The sequence below is a fragment of the Eurosta solidaginis genome, chromosome 5 (assembly GCF_040869045.1).
Source record: "Eurosta solidaginis isolate ZX-2024a chromosome 5, ASM4086904v1, whole genome shotgun sequence".
Lineage (NCBI taxonomy): Eukaryota > Metazoa > Arthropoda > Insecta > Diptera > Tephritidae > Eurosta > Eurosta solidaginis.
In genome coordinates, this window is record NC_090323.1 from 133,802,912 (window position 1) to 133,822,703 (window position 19,792).

The following is a 19,792-nucleotide window of genomic DNA, read 5'->3' on the forward strand; positions in this document are numbered from 1 at the left end:
CTCCGAAACTAGTAGATGGGTTTCAAAAATTAAAAAATCGAAAAAAAGTTATAAAAATACCTTTCATCTGATGTATATATGTATATCTTTAACTTTTCTATTCTTTATTTACCAAAAATTTTAAAAAGCTCTTTTTTGGTGGCCATGTACAGTAATTTTGCGTAGAACACCTTTCTGCATAGGCAACCTTCGGCCGCGCTTATAAAAAATAACCCTGGGCTACGCCATGCCAAGTCCGGGTGTGTGGTACAACCTTGGCTACCGCCACGGTGATGTCCTTCTGCGTAGTACACCCTTCTGCGTAGGCGGCTTTCGGCCGCACTTTAAAAAAATAACCCTTAGCTGATCCAACACCGGCTACGCCATGCATAGTAATTCTGCGTAGAACACCTTTAAAATAATTACCCTTAACCGATGCGACACCGGCAACAAGAACACTAAAATAAAAACTCACCTCCAAACAAACTCGCGCGATTTTTTATTAAAAATTTTCATGTTTTATCGTACGAAATAAAAAAAAAAAATTATTTTATTTTATTTGTCGAACAAAACTGTCGCAGGCGAAAGAGAAGAGAAGTGAAATAAAGAGAAGAGAAGTGAAATGAAGGGAAGAGAAAGGAAGATAAGAAAAGTTCATGTTTAATGACATTTCATCGGTCAATACAGTGAGTGAATCAATTAGTTGCAAGGAGTTTTACGAATACAACTGAATCTGATTATAAACCCGAGCAATGTCAACACCCCAAATAATATTAGACTAAAAATTATTCAAAGAGTTTTACAAAATCAAAATACATTGGTAGGGTATGTTTGTTTACATTTATGTCGACGTGCCACCACCTTATAATGTTCTACCAAGATAATAAGATATTGTTGCGGAGCTGGCAACACTATTCACCACCTTCATATGTTTTCATTTATTATAAGCTTTTATTTAGTTTCACTTTTGTTGTCTGTAATGGAATCTTGCAAGTTAAATTTGATACACTTCCCGGTGTCCGATTGAGCTAAAATTTTGCACACATGTATAACTCCGATGACAATGCAATATTACTTTGTTAGAATTCGATAAATTAGTCGATAACACAGTTATCGGTAAAGATTTGTATTTACTTTGGCATAACAGCCTAAGTCCCGGTACCTATCCGTGGATTGTGATATTTGGACGTGGTGAATCATGCGTGTCACGCGTGGTGAATCTCAACGCTTGCGAAAAGCGGAGACACAACCCTATGTTGTATTTCTGTGTATAACCAACATAGCTGAATTTTTAAGGCTGTTTAACTCTGTAATCTTTTCTGTAATTTATTTTGCTTTTGGAAAAATTACCTATTTGAAAAAAGCTGGCTGAAAAATATTGGCATAACAGCTTAAGTTAAATCAAGAATGGAAAATCTTGGAAAATTTGAGCAGATGTGGCAATTTCGCGCGTCCGTTGAACGAAATATTGACAATCTGCTGATCATCGCTGGGAAATTAGCGACATTCCATCAACTAAGCAGCACTTTAGCAATACTACTGTTATTATTTGGCCGCTCGAAAGCACACATATTAATTGTGCATTAAATCTAAAATATACAAATACACCATAATAATTTACACGGCCAAAGCCATAATAATTTACACGGGTCATCAATTCTTTCTCTGATTCAAAATCTGAACTACCAGCGCTACCGTCAACAGCTCAGTGTCATCATTGCCAGTAGCGCCAATAACACCAAACTCGTGCCTGACACACAAAAGTCGTTTCACTCAATAGCGCAAGTAAAATGTACTACGCACTCACTACTAAGTAGCGTCAAAAATTCGCTTGGAGTCATTTCGTCAATGAGCTACCATTGAGCTGGCACCGCATTGGCGCTGGCGCCATGCAATTTACATCACTAAAATTGCGCGAATGCCCAGGCTCATGACTTCAATACTTATATTTATTATGCTTTAAACTTTGAATACACCTCTGAAGTTGCTGCGCATAAAATGTGTACTAATAAATTCCAATCCGCATTATACGCAGATGTAACTGAAATATGTGTTTTTGTTTCACCCCCTATACTTATATTTAAAGCTTTTATAAGAACAAGCTTCTATTACTTGTTAATAAAACGAACTAAAAAGTAAAAAATAAAATTAAAGAAAAAAACACTTTTTTAAAAATAAGCTTTTATTATTTTGGTTAATAAAATTAACTAAAAAGTAAACAATAAATTGACTCTAAAGAAATATAACACTTTATAAGTTCATTGTAAGCTTAAACGATAATTAGGCTTTTTCGTCTGCGACAAAAAAATTCTATATTGTACATAATTATATATTTTTAACATTAAAACTTTACATCTAAATTATTAAATCTTACAGTTTATATCACAGTCCTAATTGTTCTAATAAAAGCGTGTTACATTGCGATAGCAAGAAAATGAGATCCTAAATGTTCTTAATTATACCATCAAAATTTAACACGTTTTTTATTAGAACAATTAGGACTGTGATATAAACTGTAAGATTTAATAATTTAGGTGTAAAGTTTTAATGTTAAAAATATATAATTATGTACAATATAGAATTTTTTTGTCGCAGACGAAAAAGCCTAATTATCGTTTAAGCTTACAATGAACTTATAAAGTGTTATATTTCTTTACAGTCAATTTATTGTTTACTTTTTAGTTAATTTTATTAACCAAAATAATAAAAGCTTATTTTAAAAAAAGTTTTTTTTTCTTTAATTTTATTTAATTGCAACATCGAAAAAAGCGACAATAGTATGACGGGTTTTCCGCGAATAACTTTTAAATGATATAAAAAATATGGTTTCTGCTTTCGGATTCTGAATCTTGACGCAAATACACGTCTTTTGATACCGCTATCGACATGTGCGACCCGAATTTTAAGTGCAGGACTTAAGTTGAAATTTTACTAAATTTGGAAATTAAAAAGCTTATATTTCATAAACTAAGAGTTTCCTAGAGCTGCGGATTCCATTTTGGTGATTTTTAGGACCCCCTCTACCCCTACTAATCAACAAAAGTTTGAAAATCGTGGCACCTTATATAAAATCCAACCCGACATGTTTTTGTTTATATTTTACATTTTATTTTTACATTAACACTTTTAACAATAAAAACAATGCAAATAACACGCGAAAATTACTTCGGTCTCTAGTGGTTCACTTTTTTCACAAGAAAGTTGATTTTAATTGTGGTTTTATGCACCAAATTTTCAAACTAAAAACAAACTTTTCATGTGTCAGAAAAAAATAAAGAAAAAACGGCCGAATGTCGAAAAACCTATCCAAATACAAACTGGCTCGTTTGTTTTTAATGAACTAGTTTGTATTATTCTTGTATTTCGTTAGTTTTTCAAATATAGTTTACACACTTACACCAGTACTGAAGCCGTATTAGGAGGAAGTGCGACAATAAATTAAAGATAAATCATGAAAGGTATAAATACAAGAAAAAATACACGAAAATAAAGTAGTGTCATATAGGTATAAGGCAAAAAGGAAATTTTCCCATTTTATGTATTACTAAATATGTAACATGTAGTAAGGTATATTTATTATTTTCTAATTTTATCTTATAGATACTACCTTATCTTATTTTACTTTTACTTGACTCTATCGTAACCTATGGTTTTCTGCAGGCATGCTTAACGAACGAAACGATATCATTTCGTTACGATAATCAACGTTAATAAACGAAACAAAGTCATTTCGTTTCGTTTATTAACGTTAAGAACGACAAATTAACGTTAATTTGACGATCTTAACGTTAATAAACGAAACGAAGTGACTTCGTTTCGTTTATTAGCGTTGATTATCGTAACGAAATGATATCGTTTCGTTCGTTAAGCATGCCTGGTTTTCTGAAGGTTTAGCTAATTTTATTCCAAGTGCCTTTATTTTATTTAGTTGCATTCAGTGTATCGTAGTTTTATTTAATTTAATTTTATTTTATTTCAGGTTAATTTACTTGAATTGGTATGCCGATGCAGCACAAAAGTTCACTAAAATTAACTAATCGGTTCTACTTGAAACCTTGGTTTATACCTTTATGAGACACAGGATAGAAAAAAAAAATTAAGTATTATTATTGGTCTCCTCGTATACAATATTACTACTGACTATTTATTGCTTATTCAGTCACCAGCTTTATTATTAAATTTATCGCTATGCTGGGAGAAAATAACGTACGTTCTAAGAGATTCAATGGCTTAGACTCAGAATCAAAACAAAGATCTTTGTCCCACTATTCATAGTTAGGCGTTTGACAATACCTGAGGTAAGTTTTGGCGAATTTTCCAGCTAAACCGTAAGCACTTGTCTGTGCAGCTAAAATGTAATTGCATATTCTTAAATTTTTTAAATGGTAATAATGGAAGAGATTCATAAAAGATCACCTATCGCAATAAAATTAACTTGAAGCAGCCTAAGTGCATTAAGTATAACCAATCGCTTCCTGCTTATGTGATGTTGTTCGGCTTTAACAAAATCTGCTTTCAATATGTATCAAATTGTCGATGCGGTCTTAAAATCCGCTAATCCCTACCAGTTTTACAGCACAATGAATGAACTTACCGGAATAGAGTTCATCCTAAGGGCTTAGAATTTCTAAATCTATTGAAAACGAGCTTTACCATGACAGGCTTGGAAAGGTGAATAATCCTCTTACATCACATAAGCTGGATGAAAAAACATTGTTTGTTGTTTTACTGGGCTGCGGTCTGCTGCAAGTATTGAAAGGAATATAAATGTAATCTTTTATACATCGCTATTTAAAATATATGTGTTTTCTATAAAGACTGCCATATACAATTAGTTATTCGCTTATAAATAATAAAAAAAAAATATAAATTTTCAAATTCTTAGTTTGTCCGTATTACGGAACGAACTCACCGCTGCCTACTTCGTTGATGTTCGCTGTCATGTCCGGTGGGCCTATGGCTAGCGGCCTTTGCTTTTGTTGTGTCGCTGTTAGGTAAGGTGCACTCGGTGGGCCTATGTGAAGCGGCCTTTCTGCTGATGCGACGCTGTTATACTGGGTTGAAACTCGGTGGGTCTATGTAAAGCGGCCTTTCTGCTGATGCGACGCTGTTATACTGGGTTGAAACTCGGTGGGCCTACGTGAAGTGTCCTTTCTGCTGATGTTGTTGCTGCTGATGGTAATGGCGCTGTTGTTGGCAATAGCGCGTGATGTTGGCGCTGTGGTGTTGGTGCTATTGCTAATAGTTGCTCGCGTTGGTGGTGTTGCTGGTAGAATATTGGTGGTGGCAGAGTTTGGCGTTGCTAATGGGCGCCCATTGAATTCGTTGTAGTGGTCTAAGCATCGTAGATGGGTGAACATTAAGTATCTTAACGTCTAACGTTAAGTCTATAACGCGCTTTACATTTGTATTACACAACGTAATTTGATCACACTGCTTGGTAAGCATTACACTTTGAGCAAACCAAGAATGGTTCTAATGTATATTCTATATTGCAATACTAAACAAGTTACACCATTAAAAGGGTGAGAATATCCATGATGGTATGAGATGCGTTTTGTTTTAGACGGCTGGTATTTGTCTGATGGTTTGTGCGCCCTTACGCAGTATCCTGCATATAAGTATATAGGCAGTTCTCCACCTATTTCATGTTCGCACTCACACTTCTTTCGTCCCGATGTTTCTTTTTATTCTCTAAATGTTCAAAGTCACTTGAATCGCTCATATTTGCGTGTAATTTCGGCACGGACAAAAGTAAAGACTTATATATGTAAAAATGAACTGCAAAAATCGAACACAATAACGTTTGAGTACATTCGGCAACATGATCGTGTTCAATGATCCAACTTCCTTAAACGAACATAATCGGCATTGATTTAAAATCAACCAACTTATTGCATGCGTGAATATAATCAATTCAGGCGTTTGCTCGTTTGCCTCAACGGCGGTTACATTCATCGGAGAGAAAAGGCAAATATGAAAACTCCATTCGTCTGAATATTTGCATGATTCTTCTGCCCTTACGTCACGGCGACAAGCTACATATAAATATACATATAAACATACATATAAATATTGCTTACGATTCTGTTTGTTTGCCGAACTAAAAGATACTAATGCTCGTGCTTTTATTTTATTCTCCGCTTGCCTTCGTTTGATCAATGCAATCGTACGAAAAACCTGTTCGCATTGTGAATGATGACTAAAGCGCCAAATACACGACACGAACATTTCCGCGAACATTCCGCAATCTTGTTCGCAGCTTTGGCCATACACCATACGAACTTTTGGCCGAACATTAGTTCTCTTCATAGATTAGATTGATACGAATCTTTTGTTAACGCTCTCATATTTTCGCTCTCACGAGGGATTTATCTTCTAGTTGTTGCTGGCAACAATCACACATAAATCCCTCGCGCCAGCTGAAGCGGGTGCCAGAACAAAAAATGTGCCAGCCAAAACGAAAAACGTGCCAAAAATTTTGGTAAACTTTAGTTTGACCTACAACTGTAGAATAGTGTTCAAAAATTATGGGAAAAGGATAAAAATACTTGTTTTAGTGTAAGTATTATTAGTTCGAAGGCGGAGGGTAAATATTATTTCCCATTCAAAAGTTATCACTAAAAACAGGTTTTGTAAATATGAACTCCCGATGCAACCAGTCCATTTTGATCACAGAACCTGGAACACAAGACATGTAGGATAAGCCCTGACCATTAACTATTATATCATAGGTCCGATTAACTGAAATTTCAAAAGAATATATGGTTTTCACTGCGAGTTAAATGCGTTACAATATTTGACTAATTAATTTAATCGAAATGTTAGTTTTACTTAGATTTGTTTACATTTAACTCTAACTAGTCGTATTATTGTAAAATAACTTTAAGGAAATAAATATTTTACCATTTTATTAAATTATTGATATTATAATCGCCGAAATGTATGTCGAAAATCCCCATTTTCAGATCTATTCATTTTTGTTTGGAGTGGCATCATTGATAAATGTTGTCAAAAATGTGCATTTTGACAGCGCTCTCTCGAAACAAAGAGTTGCAAATCCACACTTCGGTTTGTAACGTCGTCGCGTTAAGTTCGTTTTTCCCCATAGCTCAACCGTATGCAAAAAATAGGACGTGATGCATGCGGTTGAGAACAAAATGGAGGATGGTGCGGAAATCGAAGTGGCAAAGATCAAATCAAATTAAATATTATCGTATTTGGAGTAAACCATTAAATCAAAATATATCTAAACATCATTTTGCGAAATTGTTTAAAAATATCCAGGTGCTATCGTGCCTAAAAATTCAAAAGAATAAATAAACCACATGTGAAGTGCAAACATATATGTATAAAACCTTCGTTTTATACGCTTTTCAGTGTCAAACACGTACAATGGCTAGCGGGCAATTATTCAATATAATAAATTTAATCAGTATTATTATGGTAAAATAATAAATTTAAAACAATGCAAATTTATATATACATAAATCTATCTCGCTATGTACATACATACCGATTTGGAAATATATAATGTCACCGAGGACAAACGGAACATATAACTGTAACGAAAACGAAAAAAAAAAAAAACCTTACATAAATGTACAGTAATGTACATATAATCAATTCACATAAACGTGTTATAATATAAAACATTTTACGACAAAAATTGTCTTATTAAAACAAAACAATTTAAAAATAAAGACTGAAATTACCAAATGGTGGACTAGTTGAGAGGTCACATATTTGCATGTCATGTACACAAAACCAGAATAAATATAAAATATAACACCTGAAAAGACGAAAATAATATAATAAAAATAATTACCACAATTGAATGGACTAGAGCATCTGTACATATTATATTAAAACTCACCGGATTATACAAATTACTGGATTCGAATCATACAACCATAAAGTGATATTGGAGATTGGAAAATAGAAAAAAAAAAAGAAAAATTTATGATACATACATACGTAAAAATATAATTCATGATGAATTGCAAATTTTGAAAAAGAACATGGCAACAAGCCATATATTTAGCAATTACAAGGAGAAAATTTGTGCTACGGGTTTTTACTTTGCGACATATGTTAGCTGCTTATGCACGTCTAAATGTTGCAAGTATATTACCCTTATACGTTTGTTAACCTGGCGATATAAGAGGCAATTTAAAAGTCCTCTTGCCATTTATTGGAATTGGAACATTCAATTCCTAAAACGAAAAAAAAAAGAGTTGCAAATCGATTCATCTATGGCATTGTAAACTTTACCAAGTAGCGCAACTAACAGCTGATCGCTCAAAATTTGCACACACACACAAACATCACTAATGGCCATATTACGGAAATCTTAGGGAAATTGAAGTTAATTTTTTAAACAGACATAAAATGTTATAATTTTGGAATATATAGCATCTAGGGCACCTTAATTGCAGTAATTGAGAGAAAATGTTTGCTTATACTCAAGTATTTAATTATTTTTTCTAAATTTATCTTTAATATTGATGCAATGATTGATCCATTGCAACTCTGGTCTTCCTACTGTTCTTCATTCCACTCCATTCGAGTGCCTATTTTCACGGCCTGCGAGTGCCTTCCACTCTATTCGCAACATAACCTCGAATTAAGCTGCCAAACTATATAGTAAACAATGATCTATGGTTCTCTTTCAGACAGCGATGAATACGGACAACAACTGTGCTGCAGCAATATTGCTCGCTGTGGCAATTAAAGGCTACATTACCCTGCAAAAACGCTCCACGTCATTTTACTAGTCATTTTACGGTCATTGTGACTTTCTGCAGCGGTTATATTCATAGTCATTTTTGCATGGCGTGATTAGGTTTTGTGACCAAATTTTCCGTTTCGTTCCTATTAATGTGATCGTGCATTCCGCTCCCACTTATAGGATGTGAGCATAGCACTGTGCTGCTCACACACGTCACAATGCTCGTCAAATGGCGGCCGTTTTTCCGTCATTTAACTCTACGTTTTCGAGCCATTTGACAATCAATTTTACTGCGGTTTTACCATTTATATAACCGCCATATAACGTGAATTTTACCTGCAGATTTACTTTACCTGGAGCAGCCATATGAATAAACTATGAACCAAAAAAATTGAATTTTCAATATTTATTATTTTTATTATATTTACATGAAATTGGAACTTATATTAATACAGTTCATACAAAAAAGAAGTAAGTACTTTAATAATAAATAAACTCGCTTAATTGGTTTTTGTTTTCCAATTGAAATCTTTTCTAAGCGAGCAGAAAATAATTTTAAGCTTTAGAAAAAAAGTCCAATAATTTCAATAATCTACAACTTAAAGCTCAGTAGAAATTCAGATTAGGTTTACTCTTTTTTCAGATCAAGAATATTCAAAGGTGTCGTGGAATCCGATTGCTGTCGTAATTGAATTTGAAAGTAATAAAGTAAAGTATGAACCTAAAAATGTAGGACTAGTGATTGAGTCAGACTTATTATTGTTCTAAATCTAATCATTCAAGCAATAATTCTGCAACCCTTAGCAGGAGTATTGATTGGTTTCAAGTCTAATTCCTACAGCAATCGGATCACGACATACCTTATTATATATTTACATGAAATTGTAAGTTAAATTAATAAGTTGATATAAAGAAAAGTAATTATTTTAATAACAAATAAACTCGCATTATTGGTTTTTGTTTTCCAATTGAAATCTTTTCCAAGCGAACAGAAAATAATTTTAAGCTTTAGAAAAACTACAATTATTTGAATAATCTACAACTTAAAGCTTAGTAGAAATTCAGATTAGGTTTACTTTTTTTCAGATCAAGAATATTCAAAGGTGTCGTGGAATCAGATTGCTGTCGTAATTGGCGAACTTAAAAATGTACGACTAGTAATTGAGTCAGACTTATTATTGTTCTAAATCTAATCATTCCAGCAATATATCTGCTACCCTTAGCAGAAGTATTGATTGGTTTCAAATCTAATTCCAACAGCAATCGTTCCACGACATACTTTATTATATATGTACATGAAATTGTAACTTAAATTAATACAGTTCATATAAAGAAAAGTAAGTATTTTAATAATAAACTCGCTTAACTGGTTTTCGTTTTCCAATTGAAATCTTTTCCAAGCGAACAGAAAATAATTTTAAGCTTTAGAAAAAACTCCAACTATTTGAATAATCTACAACTTAAAGCTTAGTAGAAATTCAGATTAGGTTTACTTTTTTTTCAGATCAAGAATGGATGGATAGATGGGTTAAAGTGGTTTTCGTATGTTATTCAACAACTCACCCTATACCATCATCACAGCCTTCTCATCGATTTTGAATATGTGTACTGTTTCAGTATTCAGACCCAGTTCGTTTGGTGCAATATTTTCGATTTGATGAATATGTATACTATCCGTTAGGCAGACAATTAAGTGCGTTCGATTCATTCATATACTGTGGGTATTTGAGCCGTAGACGCAATGGCAGATATTTTGATTCTTTTTGAAGTGTAACATTTGTAAACAGTTGGGTTTCTCTGCTGTCACTATCACCACTAGAGAGCTATTGAAGAAACGCTCCACCAAGATAATATGTTGCGATTTACGCGCATAGATTTCTTCCACATATTTACCATCCAATACCGAAATGGAACTGTAGAGGAAGAAACATTTTATAAAATTTAATAAAATCAAAGAATGATAGTTGTGCTAAAATGGGGTAACGTATTGTATGTTAAAGTATAGCGAAGTCTCAGCGGCTTTATCCTGGTCAAAATTTAGTTTGAATAGGTTTTATTCTTCATTCTTAGAAACATGTACGAAGGTACCTGGTAAGATAATAAAAATCCTCAACGCTTTTTTTGCAACTCAAAAAACTCATATTCAAACTTCTGCTTAACTTCCACATATCAATAGCTACCTTTACCACAAGTAGTCACTATTGCTTCTACGCCTATACTATTGTTTCCTACATCGATGAGCTTTGTAATAAAAAAAAAAACAGCTATCTCCCCAATCTCTCCAGTTTTGTCGCCTCGCGAAACCTGATATTGTCACCAACCAAATCATTGGTGACCTTATTTAAAACATGGCCGCGCCAAATGTCGACCATATGACATTACCCAGAGCTGTAACAAATATTTAATATAATTCGATAAATCGGCATGGTACGCGTCTCCGATATGGTCGCCAAGCCTAAAATGTTGAAACGCTCACCACCAACCTGACGTTCTTCAAAGTAATCACATTGACCCAAAACACTTGATATAATATCATTAGCTGTAGTCATAACAGCACCCCCACAAGCTTTCATTCTTCGTTTCCAATCTTCTTCTGGTACATGAACAGCACAGAACATATCACAATCTGCAAAATACTGTGTAGCAACATCAATTGGTAGTTTAGAAAACACAACATTGGTGCCTTACTTAGCTAGTTTATTGTACAGGAGACGCCATTCAGCATCAACAGTTTTCTGATACTCTTGGACATTGCTGTGGCAGAGCATTTTTCCAATAAAGCACTTTGTTGTTCCTTTGATTGGCGCTTCGACATGTACAGCCATGTCATATTTTATCATGCATAATTGTAATGCTTTACGTATAGCTTTAATGATGATACGTGCATGCACGCCTTCCTCAACATATGGTTTAACTTGTTTTAAGATTTTACCTGTTTAAAGTACTACTGAAGTGGTGCCATCGCCGACCTGATAAGAGAAACATTTTTATTCTACACATTCTAATATAACAAAAAACTTACCTCAGCATCTTGAGATTTGGCGATGTCGATTAGATTTTTAATTAATAGTTTCATAATTGTTGCCCCATCATTTGAAATTGTGGCCTTACCACTGGAATCAACAATATGCTTGTCCATACTACGTGAACCCAATGTAGTGCGTACAGCGTCCACAATTGAATGCGAGGCATTGATGTTGGATATGACTTGAGGTTTACCTTGAGAGCTATCGGTACCCAAACATTTTTTACACAAATACTCATGTACCCAATACAAGTTCAGGACGTTCATATTTATCGACACGCTGTCCGGTGTGGCCCAAATGTTGGAAATATGCAGTTGGCACTGTTGAGAAAAAATATTGATCAATGAACACAAGTAAAAGTGAAAGATTTTTTTTTACCGTCTGTTGTTACTTTACACATTAGACATTGGAAACGACGACCAGCATCTACAAGTTGCATATGAGCCTTGCAACGATTACATCTAATTGCACCCAATTCACCAAAATTTACAATGGGTGGCTCATATTCACCCTCAACCGTGCGTGCCATTGGTGAGACGGCAAGTGTACTGGACAAAGCTGTTGTTTTTAATAAATCAGCTGTTGCAGGTATGCAATACAAAGACGACCTGCAAAGAAGAAAGATCAATGTAATTGCCAAACAAAACATTAATTTCGATTATCGATACCTAACGTAACGTGGCGAGGAGTTACCCTGATCTTCTACCACATATTTTGTGGTCACCAATGGTGGTAATAAACCCTGTTCATTAGTAATAAAAGCACCACCAGCGTTTTTTTGATTTTCAATGATAACGCTCATCGGATTTGGTATCTGATCGGGATCTAAACGGCGTTGGGCTTGATCATACTGTTGCGGCTGTTGATATTTACCAGTAACAGGTGCAGGTGGTTGCTAAAGAAAATAACACAAAAATAATCATCAGCAAATTTGTAAATTATTAGTTGTATTAGCATATATTATAACTAGGGCGTCCGGACGTGTCCGGGTATTGGGGGTTGACCCGGCTTGGGTGGTTGACTGAGCATTGGCGTCTGTCCAGGTTGTGTTGGTGGCATCATAAAAGCCATCAATAACAAGTGCCAAGAATATATCCGCGGCATACCTGCCGACCAAAATGATTCAAGGGGTTGTGATTGCCAACCTCACCTACCCGTGGCGAATCCTGTACCTAACAATTTGGTGTGAACAATTGGTGCCAGTTAACCCTCTGAAATAATCGGCGCAATTGTACGCCATTGTGTTGGCATTAATTTGGCAAAATAAAAACCTTTTCATCCTCCTCCCGTGACCATTCTGTCTTCTTTATGCTAGGATCAAGCCATTCGTACCAGCGTGCCTTACATCGCTTGGCAGATTTGCGGTGCAGCAGTGATGCAATACGTGACCGCTGGTTTTTGCCATATTTCATTACAGCTGCTTTGAGGATTTCATCCTGAAAGTTTTCAATTTAGTTAATAAACGGCCAAGAGTAACCAGTCGCGTCAAATGCTTACCTCAGTGTTTCTCCACACACCACCTTTTATCATAATTCGCGGCATGGTGCTATATAATTGTGAATTCGGGAAAATTTTAGAATAGCACCCCCGAGTTCGGGGTAAAACTTGGTATCAAATGAAAGAGAGGAGTTCTCCCGATCACAAATATATATATTTTAAAGTGCGCAAACTTATAATTTAAAAGTTATTTGTTGTTAAAGTTTGCAAATTTAACAAATTTCTATATCACTTTAAATTACAATTTACACATCTTTCAAAACGTTAATCCACATACATATCTATATAAATTAGCAACGATAAACTTAAATTGCATTTTTGTATATTTCACATTTCATTTTTGCATTGTTTTTATTTATTATAAATGTTTTTATTAAATCAATCGCACTTTTGTAGCGACATGCATTGACATTACAAAGCTGTGCTCTGCCACATATATATACGTATACACATATAAAATTTGCAAACTTTAACACCAAATAACTTTTAAGTTATAAGTTTGCGCACTTTAAAATATATATATTTGTGATCTGGAGAACTCCCTCTTAAGTTTAAATCTTTCCGGAGATATTACACTTAAAACTCTGAAAATTGAAAAAATTTTCCACCACGAAATGTTTTGCTGTCTCTGCTGAATTAGAAATGGGGGATTTTTTTGCACGCAAAAATGACGTATTTTGCTATCCCTATAAAAATAATAGGTGCGAGAGAGCACGATACCTTGTGGGAAAGCTAAATTTGTCAACATGCTATTTCATTTGGGGAATTTTTCATTCCAAATCGTCACCCCTGTCAAAAATTCGTGTGGCTGTGTGCGTTTTTGGTCACACGATTTTTGCAGGGTACTGATACCTAGCATAGACTTGACATGGCTTGCGAACTGTCACTTACAGTTCTGTTAAATGAACATTGCATGTTACTGATTACTCAAAACTTAACTTGACTTAGAAGTCTGTTGAATTTTGATTTTCTATGTAAGTTCTAAGTGACGTTTACATTTTGAGATGCCATTTGTTTGTTTCCATTTCATTTTGACATTTTGTCCTAAAAATTGACATTTATTTAAAAATAAATTTCAACGCTGATTATTTTGCCAGATTTTATGCGCCAAGTGGAGTATAATCCTGGCTAAGTTGCCAAGTTTACGCCAAGTCAAGTCAAGTCTATGCTAAGTATCAGTAATGGGGGCTTAAGCGTAAAAAAAAAGAGAGAAGATCGCAAAAAAAGAATTTGGTGCAAAGAATGGTTTAAAAAACGAGCAGTTCTTGGACAAAGTGAGCTTATTAAAGAACTGGAATTCACGTCACAAAATGATTTTAAAAAATTTTTTTGATTCACGCCGGTATTGCGCCCGCAAACTACTTATGTTTTTTATAACTGTACCTTTGTGGCATCAGGATCTACTTCTTTTAATTTTTCGATTAAAGTCGCATAATCATTATTCTTTTTAATTCTATTACAATAATCTTTGCTTTTTACTTGCCACAATGATGGCAAAGATTTATACATTTCAATAAATTCACTCAGAAATTTTTTATTGTCCATTTTACTTTTCCGCGCACGTCTGTTCCGTTCAGAAATTACTACGATTATGAGCTATTTCGCCATACACGCACGAACAGTTCGCGCAAATGTTCGCCAAAAATTAAAATATTTGCGCGAACTGGCAAACACCACCATACACGATAGAAAAGGTCGCAGAAACATTACATAACGGGAATGTTCGCGGAAATGTTCGTGTCGTGTATTTGGCGCTTAAGTGTGTTATCTTAGCTGTCAACTGCCTGACAGGCTGTTCAATATGGCTACTTTTCAGCGTTTTGACAGGCTGTTCAATATGGCGGCGCCTATCTTCAGCGGGTGATAGGAAGAGAGACAGAATGAGACAGCGATAGTCAAATACAAATCAGGTGATCCAATCACTTTGGAATTTTGACTTTTATGCAGAAGATAGCACACATAGTCATCATTCACAATGCCTGTTCGGTCATTCGATCGCAATCATGCTAACAGAGTCTTCCCTACAAGAAGGAGGTAACTAGTTCACCCACACATTCAAAACATTTTTCGCTCTCCACTAACACATCGACGTTTCTTGTTGTCATCGAAATGACAGCGTCATCTTAATACAATTTATAAATTATTCCGGGAAACATTTTAAAACGATGAAAAACTATAGGGAAAATTTTAGAATAGCACCCCCCGAGTTCGGGGTAAAACTTGGTATCAAATGAAAGAGGGAGTTGTCCAGATCACAAATATATATATTTTAAAGTGCGCAAACTTATAATTTAAAAGTTATTTGTTGTTAATGTTTGCAAATTTAGCAAATTTCTATAGCACTTTATACTGTTTTCACACAGAAACTTAATGATCTCATTTCACCTGCTAATGAAATCGTAAATTTTTTGCTTTCACACAGAAGTAATTGCTCGATTAGTATGAAGGATAAGACAGACAATCATGGCGGAACGATACAAGGTGGGAGCATGGTGACATACCTACAAACAAACAAAATTCCATGTACTTGTAAATTCGATGGACAAATGTCAAAATCGTACTGCGCCGGTAGTTGATGTATCAAATCAAATAAAAAAGGTTATAATCAGCTGTTCGATGCGGCCACCTTGTATCGTTCCGCCATGCAGACAATGACATTTGCTTTGAAAACTAAGAAACGGAAACGGAAACGGAAGCGGAACGCTGCCAACAGAGTTGCATTGTGCTTTTGACTTCATTAGGCATTCGATTAGCTACTAATGAAATAATAATAGATTCGAATTTTGTAGGGAAGATTGAGCTCAATAAGCGTCTTAATGTAGAAAATTGCCTTTATTATTCAATAAGCCGTCTGTGTGAAATTAGTATTAAATTACAATTTACACATCTTTTAAAACCTTATATATATTTTAAAGGCTGATAAACTACTTTTCATCGCAACCAAAAAAGTACAAAACTAACACGGCTAAGAACCTTACAAGTAAAGTGTTGGCCATAAGCCACAATAAATTTCACGAAACAAACTTAGAAAAACTAAACAACATTCTAAGCAAAAATAACTATCCAAAAAGTTTAATACGCGAATTAATAGACCAGGAGCTCATGAAAAGAAACTGCCACAACCAAATAATAACAAATTCGGAACCACAAACACAAAAGAAATTCTTCAGCGCAACATACATACCACGACTCACCGAAAATGTTTACCACAGCATAGCAAAAACACCTAACACAGTACTAGCTTACAGGTCAAACCAAACCATGTCCACAATATATACAAGAACAAAGCATCCCTTAGAACACCAACAACAAAACAATGTTATATACGAGGTAACATTCAAAGGCGATGAAAACGACGAATGTAGAAGAATATATATTGGTACTACAAAACGACCTCTATCGGTTAGACTAGACGAGCATGAAGCGGACATCAGAAAACAAAAAACAAGTACAGCACTAGCGCAACATATATTAACAAGTGGACACTCAGCTGACTTTACCAACACGAAAATTATTGATAAGGAAAAGAGAGAAGCAACAAGATATACACTTGAGAGCCTGAGAATTATGGAAAGACGAGAAAAGACGATCAATAAACGCGAAGATACGGAAAACATAGCGGCCGCTTACATTGTTTGTTTACAAAACAATAATTTTTAGTATTGACAAAGCTACCATGATAGTCAGATGGTAATGATTATATTGTGGTGATTTATGTTTTTAATGTTTTTTACAACAGTTTTGATTTAATGACAAAATAACGTAAGTTTATCTTGTTAAATGTTAAACTATTCACCAAATTGTTTTTCTTTGTAGTTTTTCATGTCTGTTTTGAAAACTAATTAATAATTTTCATAATTTTTATATATTGTTTGTAACAGATAAATTAATAAATATTCCCCTGATGATGCTAAAAATAAAAATATTAGCGAAACGTTGGGAAAACAGTGGAATAATTTAGTTTTATTCGCACATAAAATATAGATTGGAAAGCCTACTTACACATATATTTAATATGAAAGAAGAACCAATCGGAATATATAAAAAAAAAAAAAAAAAAAGGTAACGTTTTCAAGATAGTGCACAACCTAAACAAAGGTGGTATCAAAAGACGCGTGTCGATATCCGTTTTTAGAATCTGAAAGTTGGATAGAATCGACGGGATGGCCTAGAAAGTTTCAGGTGGTCATACTAAATCGCTCCCGGGGAGTGTCCTTATCGCTACAACCAAAGCAAGGTAACAGTCTAGTTGAGGGGTTGTCGCAACACCACCCGCGGCGCCCCTATGTATATTCGGCCCGGTTATTTTGATTTCAGAGTAGTAACCGGCCATGTCCGGTTCGGTAAATTTTCTTGCGTCAGTCTTTTTTTTGAATTTGAATTTTTAAATGTTGGAATGTTAACGGTTTGTCCGTGGCATCCGGTTCGACCGGATGTCGTTTTAATTGGAATTATAAGCGTTTTGAGTCGGTCTCTGCGCTTCTGTCAGTTTGTTTTGAATTTGACAGCTGCTCGTTTTGATAGGCATGATAGGAACTTTTTTCTGTATATGGCGCAGGAACAGTAAAGTTGGCAAGGACCCGCCCCAGCCGACAATGACTAGCCACTGTGTACCACGACATCATGCCGACCGCCTTCCATACTGCTTCCATCGTAAATGCGAATCCATAACAGATGGCGCCCAACGTGGGGCCTGAGGCGCTGGCCGCGAGGGTCAGTCGGGTCAACCTGTGAAGTTGACCATCCCACCAGTCTGAGTGAGCAGCCACAGAAGCTGCCACCTACGTTGCGGTGGGATGGTTGGACGGATCAGGTTGTCCGGGCTGGTCATTGGGGGCAGTGGCCGAGGGAGCCACGTGACTGAACGTTATCCGGATTTTTGTATTCACCCGGTGAGGCAGTGCTGAACGCACTTAGTTTTTTTTTGTAAGTGGGGTTTTTTTTCCGGAATGTGCTCCGTTAGTCGGCTTAGGTAAAATATGTGTCCGCTAATTGGGTTTTTTTTTTGTAAAGTAATTTTTTTTTAGTTTGTCTGCCGAATTTGTGATGTCCAGTATGAGTAAGCGTGTGAGTGAATAGTAGGACCCCAGCTCAGCCACGTCTCAGGTGGTACCACAGAATACCACCTGGATTGTGACGGGTTGAGCTGGGATTCCAAGCGGCACTTCTTCCTGTCCCACCATTCTGGGGAGCGGCCTTTGAAGCGCTCCACCCATAGCGGCGGATGCAGGAGGGGTGTCCCGGGTGAATGAACGGGAGGCCTCAATACCACCAGCCAGTCCCACTAGCGAGTCCCTGAGACCGCCTCTGCGTTGCGGCTGGGTGTGTCGGGACCAACCTGTGTGTGTAGGAAATTGACCCTAGTGGCCCAACCAGTCCCAGAGGCTGGTCCTTAAGACCTCCTTATGCGTTGCGGTTGGAAGCACTAGGGACAAGAATGAATGAGTTTGTGTTTTTTTTTCTTTTTTTGTAGCCCGAGTGCCTTCGGGGAATGGGATGCCAGCGTCCCATTGACTACCCAAATTTTTTTTTGGCCTTCTGTGGGGGCGATAACCACTAACCTTTCGGAGTTATGACGAGTTCTCTATATCAAAATGTCTACACCTTTTTTTTTGTTTTGCCTTTCTGTGGGGGCGATAGCCACTAGAAATCATCTTTCGGAGTTTTGACGAGTTCTCCATAACAAATGTCTAATTGTCGCAAAGCCCTTTTAACTAGGAAACAGAAATTATTCCCAACTTGACTTAACTTTTTTTTTTGATAGACTTATGTTGCCCGGCTAGCTTCGTAGTAGAACTTTGAGACTCTTATCTCAGGGGTGAGTCGTGCCCCACGTTGCTTGTCGTCGGAGATCCCTGGCAGTGGCTTCCCACAGATGATCCGGTTTCCTGTTCGCTTCATCGTCAGGTCTTCAAAGCGAAGCAGGTTTGTTACGGTCTGCTGCTACGGTCTACGGCTACGATCCACTTGGGAGCGTGTTCACGCGAATACACCTAGTGATGTGGCGAAAGTTGCGATAAAAAGTATCGAAAAACAAGGAAAAAGACAGACGGGCGATCGCTAACAGAAAAAAAACCACGAGTTCCGGAGGAAGAAAAAAGATATTTTCCTTTTTCGAACTGGTTTGGTTAAACGTGGTGATTTTGTGCTCTTAAATTTTCCAATTAAGGGCTAAGCGTACTTTAAATTGATTTGGTTTTAAGCCGATAAGCATTGTACATATGAAAACAATCCTATACTACTTTTCGAACATAAAACTGAAATAATTTTCTGCAGCAACATTTGATATTATGAAAATCGCAATCGTGACGCGTCTGGAAGAAATGCAGCGACAGTCAGCTCCGCAGCTACAAAGGAAACGAGTTAAAGGCACCATGGAATCAAAAGACTTATCAAAGGCAGTGTAAATAATCCTCCACTAATAACCAACATTTGTTCATCGTACACTAAATCTGACCTGCATTTCAAAGTGGTTAATTTACCTACATTTGTCATTCCGACTGTTTTACTACTAGCCGCAATTTCACTTTTTCGTTATGGCAACATACAACGGCCACCT

General features: G+C 35.9%; 1 protein-coding gene and 2 long non-coding RNA genes across 3 annotated transcripts in view; 2 read left to right on the top strand and 1 right to left on the bottom strand.

The window, feature by feature from the left end:
* LOC137253638 (uncharacterized) overlaps nt 1–19,792 on the top strand; it is a 61,813-nt gene that overhangs the window by 28,108 nt on the left and 13,913 nt on the right. Inside the window, exon 2 of the long non-coding RNA XR_010953849.1 lies at nt 3,959–4,277. This is a non-coding gene — a long non-coding RNA (uncharacterized lncRNA). The remainder of the gene's footprint in view (nt 1–3,958; nt 4,278–19,792) is intronic.
* LOC137253637 (uncharacterized) lies at nt 7,050–17,179 on the top strand. The gene is made up of 2 exons (XR_010953848.1): nt 7,050–9,181; nt 16,149–17,179. It is a non-coding gene; the product is annotated as an uncharacterized lncRNA (long non-coding RNA).
* LOC137253635 (uncharacterized) lies at nt 9,102–13,975 on the bottom strand. The gene is made up of 8 exons (XM_067790944.1): nt 13,954–13,975; nt 13,234–13,282; nt 13,008–13,172; nt 12,405–12,631; nt 12,128–12,344; nt 11,733–12,056; nt 11,399–11,679; nt 9,102–11,346 (listed from the first exon to the last, which is right to left on the bottom strand). The coding sequence occupies exons 2-7, from the start codon at nt 13,276–13,278 to the stop codon at nt 11,647–11,649; spliced, it is 1,011 nt and encodes a 336-aa protein (XP_067647045.1). The 5' UTR covers nt 13,279–13,282; nt 13,954–13,975; the 3' UTR covers nt 9,102–11,346; nt 11,399–11,646.

Excerpts from the sequence above, each read along its gene's own strand:
- LOC137253635 (XM_067790944.1), bottom strand. The coding sequence starts at position 13,278 with ATGCCGCGAATTATGATAAAAGGTGGTGTGTGGAGAAACACTGAG. Across the intron at positions 13,173-13,233 it reads GTGTGTGGAGAAACACTGAG|GATGAAATCCTCAAAGCAGC; the intron begins GTAAGCATTTGA and ends GAAAACTTTCAG. Across the intron at positions 11,680-11,732 it reads CCAAATCTCAAGATGCTGAG|GTCGGCGATGGCACCACTTC; the intron begins GTAAGTTTTTTG and ends TTCTCTTATCAG.